At 35.1% G+C, this 9537-nt stretch overlaps 1 protein-coding gene across 1 annotated transcript; it reads left to right on the top strand.

The window, feature by feature from the left end:
• The first annotated feature begins 325 nt into the window (after positions 1–325).
• On the top strand, positions 326–4949 carry LOC117319300 (alpha-tocopherol transfer protein-like). The gene is made up of 3 exons (XM_033874133.1): positions 326–503; positions 2850–3017; positions 4678–4949. Exons 2-3 carry the CDS (start codon positions 2879–2881, stop codon positions 4947–4949), a joined length of 411 nt encoding a protein of 136 aa, XP_033730024.1. The 5' UTR covers positions 326–503; positions 2850–2878.
• The last annotated feature ends 4588 nt before the right edge of the window (positions 4950–9537 follow it).

Consider the following 9537-nt stretch of genomic DNA (forward strand, 5'->3'; position numbering starts at 1 on the left):
TGAAATATAAAGGGTTAACTTGCTATGTTTACAAATATCTGAAACATGTGGCTTATTTTCAGAATCGGTTACTTCCAATGAAATTTTATGTATACAATTCCATTTTGGTTTTGCCTGAGCCGGCTAGACCTAACGTTTTTTGAAGCTATACTCCAATACACACGGGCATAAAAATACAAGCGATTGTAGTCGCCCAGCAATTTACCAAAAAATGATCTTCTAAATATAATTTTCACTAGGACACAATTACTTCCGATGGAACGTGATACTCGGGGACTATATCTTATGGCGCACCGTTTATCCTTTCCAATCGAACGCACCTGTCATTAAACGCACGACAACATATTCGCTCCATGTCACCAACGCTTAGTTTTTTAGAAGGTTTTAGAACACTACACGTGTGTTTATATATTTAACGGAAACGTATAGGCTGTGTTAAGTGCAGGAAGCTATTTGAAGATCAAGAGCACGTCCGGAATAGATTAAAACGTTGGCATACACAGGTAGGCATAAACCACAGCACAGGAACATGTACTCGATTATCGATAACAAACTTAACATGTCAAGTGTCCTATGAAAAATCCCAACAGAAATATACCTTATTACCTAGGTATTTCTGGCTGGTTTTAATTCTTTAAATATATAGACATTTCTGATTATCATTTATCATATAACACTAGATATACCCCATGTGCATAAACAGATGAAAAAATTCATTAACAAAGCGAACAGTATCCTTGGACTGATAAGGAGATCATTTGTATATATATAGATAAGATAACATTTAAACAACTATTTAAGGCACTAGTCAGACCCGAGCTGGAATACGCAGCAGGTGTCTGGAATCCTTACAAAACAAAAGGTATCGAAATAATTGAAAAAGTACAGCGAAGGGCAACAAAACTAATTCCAAGACTAAAGGATCTACATGTACCATACAGTGATAGATTAAAGAGACTAGGCTCCCCTTCATTAGCATACCGCAGACTACGAGCTCGAGGAGATATCATCAATGTATACAAAATCATAAACAATTTCCATGACGAAAATGTCACAATGGGAATATTTGAGCATGATACAACATCCAGGACCGGAGGTCACTAACAGAAACTAAAGAAAAAACAATGCAAATTAGACATACGTAAATTAAATACTCCTTTGGATTTAGAATTATCGATGTATGGAACAGTCTATCTGAAGATATTATAAACTCTGCAACAATAAGGGGCTTTGAGATAGGCTTGGATAACCATTGGGCAAATCTGCAACTTAAATATAATCATTTAGCTATCTAGTTACAGACTGGAACCCGGAAGTACTAACTAATGTTTAATTATGTATTATTATAAGATTCAAGATATGGAAATAGAGGCATACCAATGCCTGCGTCCATTAATTATCCTATTAAATCCTATTAAATTGAAATATTGTTTGTTTTGCTTGATCGCCCACCTACATGCCCCCTATATATGTATAACAGGACTGCTGTACCATAGTGCTCTATATTTAGGACACGTGACATGATGATACATAAAGAACTTATAGGTGAGGCGTGTCCGTAAAATATATGTCTTCAGGCTATTTGAATGAAAAAAATCAGCTGAAGGCTCCATTATAATTACACATCTAAAACATCTAAACTTAATACATTTGCACCTGATAAAAAGCCTTAAGGTACATGTGTATGGCTACATGTACATCCTCTACATTGTATATGCAGCTCAGAGTTTGGATTTAACGCTGGGTAACTTATATAGGTATATTATCGTCATTCCAGTATCTGGTCCATAGCTGACTCATAACATGTAGTGACCTTTAATTTAAAATCATCAATGTAATTTTTAAGGCCACTACATATATGGATTCAGGGATCACAATCTAGGGGTTTTTTACTACGAATTATGGGTAGTTTCCCCTCAGGATTTTGTTCCATTTCCCCCCTCAGACTTCTGTTAAATTCACTGAAATATTGTATTTTCCCTTATTTTTATTGCAATAATATTCCCAAATACTCCAGATTTGCTTTCCTAATTAACCATTTGCAGTTTTAACTTGGAAAATATGTTTTTAAAGCAAAAAACTGAAACTTTGTGAGGTTTAAATTTCCCCTTTTCAGAACTGATTTTCCCCTATGGTCCAAAAAGGGTATATAGTTTCCCCTAAATTTTAGATTAATCCCTGGGATTAAACTTTTTTAATTTCTGTTATTATAAGCATCTGAATGCTATAAAGCAAAATTTTCCCCTCTTACTCAACATATTCAATGAAAAGTCAAATTCCTTTAATGTGATGGGGTTTCCTTGAACCCAACAGACACCTAGGCTAGCAGAATCCCGAAATTCTCTCTAATTCGTACCATTGAAGAAGGTTAATTAATTATTTGATTTTGAATTACTGTTTGTTTAGTGAGTTTGTGGCCCTGTGAACAGCCAAGGTCATTTTAGGAGGAATATACTTGTAGTAGCTGGTGACTATCTCACTGAACAACATACATTGTACAGGTTGTTTGTCTTATGCCATCCAGAGCAATAAAGGTAAAGTGTCTTGCCCAAGGACACAACCAGGACAGCACAGAATGGCCCGTTTCTGATCAGCTTACCAAGAAACACAAACCGTCAAACCTCATAACATACCTGGGATCTTCACCTGAGATTAATGATGTGGCCAGCGTTCTGTCTAAGCTATCGTGGTCCACAAATGGATTACAGTTTTACCTATGTTATTACTTTCAAGCTTGTATGTGCTTACATTAATTCATATCTGTAACTATTATAAATAAGTTAAACTACAGTGAGTAACAGTTAACATGACCTTTGGTATTTACCGGTGTGTTCTTCCTTGATTTGTAGAGCCACACAAGCTAGCTATATAGACCACCATGACAGAAGCTCAGTCGGAGTACGTATGTACTCTGCCTCAAGAACTCGTAGAAAAGGCTGAGAAGGAACTCAATGAAAAACCTCAGTGGAGAAGTAGAGACATCCAGGCCCTCAGAGACATGGTTGTCAAACAGAGAGGTAGGTATCAAAGAACAGTCTTAAATATATACACGGAAAAAAATCTGTAGTCCCTATCAATTAATTATGCATAGACATAACAAAACATTTAGCCCCCATATGAATAAATTCTCTGTACGGAGCTTTAAACATCCAACCCCAGGAAATTAAGTCTATGGACAGAACCAAACATTTGTCTCTATGGACTTATTTTATACGTCTATTGACAGAACAAATCATTTAGCCCCTATGGATAAATTCTATGGACAAAACGAATCATTTAGCCCCTATGGATAAATTCTATGGACAAAACGAATCATTTAGCCCCTATGGATAAAGTCTATATGGACAGAAGAAAACATTTAACCCCTATGTATTAAGTTTATAGAGAGAACAAATGATTCAGCTCCTGAAGATTAATCTATGGACAGAACAAAATAATAATATAGTCCCTATACAGTTTTGAAGGTTATTGAATTATTAAAATCAAACAATATAAAGGAATTAAACTTGTTAGGTAAATTAATTATTGAAGCTTTCAAGCATAGAATTGTTTAACTTAATCCGTCAATTTGTATTTTATTTCACATAGACACAGCTCTCTGACCAATCAGTAATATTTAATGTTCCCGTTCCGGACAGACCACTATTTATGGAATCTTAAACAATAAAAATGTATGGTTTAATTGTTTATGATTCTGTTATTACATGGTTCTACACCTTATGTTCTGATTATGTAGATGTATTACAGAAAATATTGAATGTAATTTTTGTACGGATAATAACTCTAAGTAACATTCGTCTATACATTTGACTTAACTATAATTTTTGTCACATTTTGTGTTCTTGTAAGCCATATTAGTATAGTTACTGCATGCCATATTCTGTATTATCGATAATACAAATGAATTCTGTATATACTGATAGGCTGTATGGCCTAAAGTGAATAAAAAATTGAATTGAATTGAATGTAGTAAGTCTATGGACAGAACAAATCATTTAATTAGCTCCTAAGGATTTAGTCTACGAACAAAACAATAAAACCATTTAACCCTGCTTATGAATTAAGTCTATGGACAAAACAATACATTTATGTATCCCTAAGGATTAAGTCTCTATGGACAGAATAATATATGTATCCCTATGAATTAAGTGTTCAAAGAAAACAGACCATCTATCTCCAAGGATTAAGTCTATGATAGAACAATACATTTATCCCCAAGGATTAAGTCTATGACAGAACAGTACATTTATCCCCAAGGATTAAGTCTATGACAGAACAGTACATTTATCCCCAAGGATTAAGTCTAAGATAGAACAATACATTTATACCCAAGGATTAAGTCTATGATAGAACAATACATTTATCCCCAAGGATTAAGACTATGATAGAACAATACATTTATCCCCAAGGATTAAGTCTATGATAGAACAATACATTTATCCCCAAGGATTAAGTCTAAGATAGAACAATACATTTATACCCAAGGATTAAGTCTATGATAGAACAATACATTTATCCCCAAGGATTAAGTCTATGATAGAACAATACATTTATCCGTTTAAATTTTGTCTATGAACAATTTATTTTCTCTTTTTTTTTTTGTAATAATTTATTTTTTCTTTGTTTATTTGTTTATAACAAAATACGATCTTTCCATGTGTCAAATCATGATTTTAGATCTGAAGATAAGAACTGACGATGCCTTTCTGCTGCGATTCCTTCGTGCGAAAAAGTTTGACTATGACCGGGCCTTTCAGCTGATTATGAACCATTACAAAATGAAGGTGGAGAACAGAGAGTTATTTACTAACTTCCGCCCATCAGCAGTCAAGCACGTGTTGGATGACGGGGTGACAGGAGTTCTGTCTAGCCGTGATAAAGAAGGTCGACGTGTCTGTATATTCCGACCAGGTTGGTTCAATAAAGTTGAAAAAGTCCTCTACATGTAATTTTTTTGTATATACCTCTGAATCATTTCTGCAAATATAATCATTTTAGTGGTAATCTTTATTTTAGCAGCTTTGGCATTGAAAACATTCTGCTAAATTATTATTGCACTAATTTCAATTTTTAGCCCACCATCATCAGATGGTGGGCTGTTCAAATCGCCCTCCGTCCGTGGTCCGTCGTCCGTCCGTCCCTCCGTCCGTCCGTCCGTCCGTCCGTCCCTCCGTCCCTCCGTCCGTCCGTCCGTCCCTCCGTCCGTAAACAATTCTTGTTATCGCTATTTCTCAGAAAGTACTGAAGGGATCTTTCTCAAATTTCATATGTAGGTTCCCCTTGGTGCCTAGTTATGCATATTGCGTTTTGAGACCAATCGGAAAACAACATGGCCGACAGGCAGCCATCTTGGATTTTGACAATTGAAGTTTGTTATCGCTATTTCTGAGAAAGTACTGAAGGGATCTTTCTCAAATTTCATATGTAGGTTCCCCTTGGTGCCTTGTTATGCATATTGCGTTTTGAGACCAATCGGAAAACAACATGGCCGACAGGCAGCCATCTTGGATTTTGACAATTGAAGTTTGTTATCGCTATTTCTGAGAAAGTGCTGAAGGGATCTTTCTCAAATTTCATATGTAGTTTCCCCTTGGTGCCTAGTTATGCATATTGCGTTTTGAGACCAATCGGAAAACAACATGGCCGACAGGCAGCCAACTTGGATTTTGACGATTGAAGTTTGTTATCGCTATTTCTGAGAATGTACTGAAGGGATCTTTCTCAAATTTCATATGAAGGTTCCCCTTGGTGCCTAGTTATGCATATTGCGTTTTGAGACCAATCGGATAACAACATGGCCGACAGGCAGCCATCTTGGATTTTGACGATTGAAGTTTGTTATCGCTATTTCTGAGAATGTACTGAAGGGATCTTTCTCAAATTTCATATGAAGGTTCCCCTTGGTGCCTAGTTATGCATATTGCGTTTTGAGACCAATCGGATAACAACATGGCCGACAGGCAGCGGTCTTGGATTTTGACAATTGAAGTTTGTTATCGCTATTTCTGAGAAAGTACTGAAGGGATCTTTCTCAAATTTCATATGAAGGTTCCCCTTGGTGCTAGTTATGCATATTGTAGTTTGAGACCAATCAGAAAACAACATGGCCGACAGGCAGCCATCTTGGATTTTGACAATTGAAGTTTGTTATCACTATTTCAGAGAAAGTACTGAATGGATCTTTCTGAAATTTCATATGTAAGTTTCCCTTGGTGCCTAGTTATGCATATTGCGTTTTGAGACCAATCTGAAAACAACATGGCCGACAGGCAGCCATCTTGGATTTTGACAATTGAAGTTTGTTATCACTATTTCTGAGAAAGTACTGAAGGGATCTTTCTCAAATTTCATATGTAAGTTTCCCTTGGTGCCTAGTTATGCATATTGCATTTTGAGACCAATCTGAAAATAACATGGCCGACAGTCAGCCATCTTGGATTTTGACAATTGAAGTTTGTTATCGCTATTTCTGAGAAAGTACTGAAGGGATCTTTCTCAAATTTCATATTTTTGGGGGGAAATCAATTTTTTTAAACCAATCAAAAAAAGGGGCCGCCAAGCCTCTGGATTTTGTTGAATTTTGTTTTCCTATTTCGAAAAGTTTGAAGGTTTTTAAATTTAAGGAACCCTTGGTTTTTTATGCTTTGGGCTTTTAGACAATTAAAAAATCCCGGGGTTTGGATTTTGACAAAATTGAAGGGTTTTGAAAAATTTTTTAAAGTTGAGGGTATTTTCCCCAAATTTAAAATTAGGGTTTTGGGGGTTGAAATTGCTTTTTTGGACCTTTTGAAAAAATGGCAAAAAGGGGAGTTTATTTGGGTTTTTTTGGGGGAAATTGGTTGTTTAAAGTATTTGGGGAAGGGGAAATGGGGGATTTTTAAAATTTTAAAGGGGAGGAAAAAATTTGGGAAAAAAAAATTTTTTTTTAAATTTTGGGACGCTTTGAAAAAAAGGGGGAACTTGGATTTTTAAAAAAACAAAAGTTTGAAAAATTCTTTTTGGAATAAAAACGTTTTAAATTAAGGGGCCCGGGAGGGTTTTTTTTTTAATTAAATAATTTTGGAAAAAAAAAATTTTGGGTTTTGAACATTAAAAATTTTAAAAAAATTTTTTAAAAAATGTTTCCCTTAAAATTTTTGGGGGGGTGTTTCAAATTTTCCAAACTTTAAAAAAAAAAAAAATTTTTTAAAAAGGGTTAATGTTGTTCCGTTTGGAAGGGGGGTTTAAATTTGAAAAAAAAGGGAAATTTTAAAAAGGAAAGCCATGGAACCCCGGGAAAGTACTGGGGGGAAACCCCGGGACGTTTTTGGATTGGTTAAAAAAAAAAAAGGGGTTATTTTCGGGAAAATTTTAAGCGGGGGTATTGGACTCAAAAAGGGGTTTTAAATTTTGGGGGAAAGAAAATTTAAAGACTTAAAAATTTTTTAATTTAAAAATTTTTTTTGGGAAAGGGGAAAAAGGGGTTTTTAAAATTACCCCCCTTATTTTTTTTATTATCCCTTTTCTTCCCCCCTTTGGGCCCCCATTTTAAAGTTGTTTTTTACTTTTAAAATTTTTTAAAAATTAAAAAATTTTAAAATTTTTTTTAAAATTAAAATTTTAATTTTAAGGAATGGATAAAAAATTTGAATTTTTTAAAAAAAAACATAAAAATTTAAGTTTTTTTTAAAAAATTAAAAAATTAGCCCAATTTTTGTGTTTAAAAAGGGGAAACAATTTAGTAATTTTTTATTTGGTTAAAAAATTTTCCCCAAAGTTTTTTTCCCCCTTAAAATATTGCCCAAGTTTGGTATTTTCCCCCGGCTTTTTCCCGATATTAAATAAATTTTTTATTGGGTCCCCGGGGCTTATTACAATATTAGTCCAAGTTTGTATTGGTTCCCGCTTATTACAGATATTAGTCCAAGTTTGTTATTTCCCCGCTTTTTACGGGATTTTTATCAATTTTTTGTATTGTCCCCCGGGGTTTATTCAGATATTAGCCCAAATTTTTGTATTGTCCCCCCTTTTCAATATTACCCAATTTGTTATTTCCCCGGCTTATACAGAATTTGTCCAAATTTTTGATTGCCCCCGGGCTTATTCCCAATATTAGCCCAAATTTTGGTTTAATCCCCCAGGTTTATTAAAAAGATATTATCCAATTTGTGTATTGTCCCCGGCTTATTCCCTTTTTTGCCCCATTTTGGGTTATTTCCCCCCGGGTTTATTAAAAGATATTACCCAAAGTTTGTTAAAAAATCCCCCCGGGGCTTTTTCAGAATTTTTAGCCCAAAATTTTGTATTCCCCCAGCTTTCAGATATTAGCCAAGTTTGTGTATTGCCCCCGTTTTACGATATTAATTTGGTATGAACCCCCGGGGTTATTCTTTTTTCCCATTTTGTTTTGATAGGAAAAATTTAGTTCCCAAGGGTTTTAACCCCCATTACAAATGGCCAAGTTTGGAAACCCCCAGGAAAAAAGAATTAAAGGGTTTTAATTAGGCTTATTACAAAATTTACCCAAGTTTTTGTATTTCCCCCGGGCTTATAAGGGAATTTGCCCCCAAAGGGGGTAATGGCTTATTAAATTTTAACCCAATTTTGGTTTTTTGGGCTTAAACGGATTTGTAAGTTTTTTGTTTTGGTTTTCCCCGGGGCCCCTTATTAAAAAGGTAAGTAAAAGGGATTATCCCCCGGGGCTTATTAAAAAGGGAATAAAAATTTGTGTAGGGGTCCCCCGGGGTTATTCTTTGGTCCAATTTTTTTTTGGGTTCCCCCGGGGTTATTAAGGGTTTGCAAAAGAGACCCCGTTATTACAATATTTCCCAATTTGTGTATTGATCCCCCCGGGTTTATTAAAAATATTAGCCCAAAGTTGGTTTTATTATCCCCCGGTTTTACAGGATATTATCCCTTTGTGTTTTTGATCCCCGGCTTATTCGTATTATCCAAAATTTTTTTTGATCCCCCAGGGCTATCCCCTTTATCCCAATTTTTTTTAAACCCCCCCGCTTATTCAAAAATTTTACCCCAAGTTTGTGTTTTCCCCCACTTATTAAAGAAATTATAGTTTTTTATTTCCCCCCGGCTTTTCAAGAATTTAGTCCCAATTTTGTGTTTACCCCGGCTTTTCCCTTTTCCAATTTTTGTTTCCCCCACTTTTACAAAATTTCCCGTTTTATTTCCCCCAGGCTTTTTAAAACCCAAATTTTTAGTCCATTTTTTTACCCCCGGTTTTACAGTTTTACCAAATTTTTTTTGACCCCCACATTCAGGGTTTTTAGTAAAGGGGTTGTTTTTCCCCCCGTTTTGGATATAGAGTTTTGTGTATTACCCCCCTGTTTAAATTTGCCAATTTTTATTAATTCCCCCAGGCTTTTACTATTAGTCCCAAGTTTTTATTTCCCCCAGGCTTATTCAAAAATTTATCCAATTTTGTTTCCCCCCCGTTATTCGTTTTAGCCCAAGGGAAAGGAGGAAAAATTTTTGGTTTTAATCCCCCGGCTTTTTATTGCCCATTTTGTGTATTATCCCCCGGGCCCTTTTAAATTATTA

This window comes from Pecten maximus, unplaced genomic scaffold (assembly GCF_902652985.1).
Source record: "Pecten maximus unplaced genomic scaffold, xPecMax1.1, whole genome shotgun sequence".
NCBI lineage: Eukaryota > Metazoa > Mollusca > Bivalvia > Pectinida > Pectinidae > Pecten > Pecten maximus.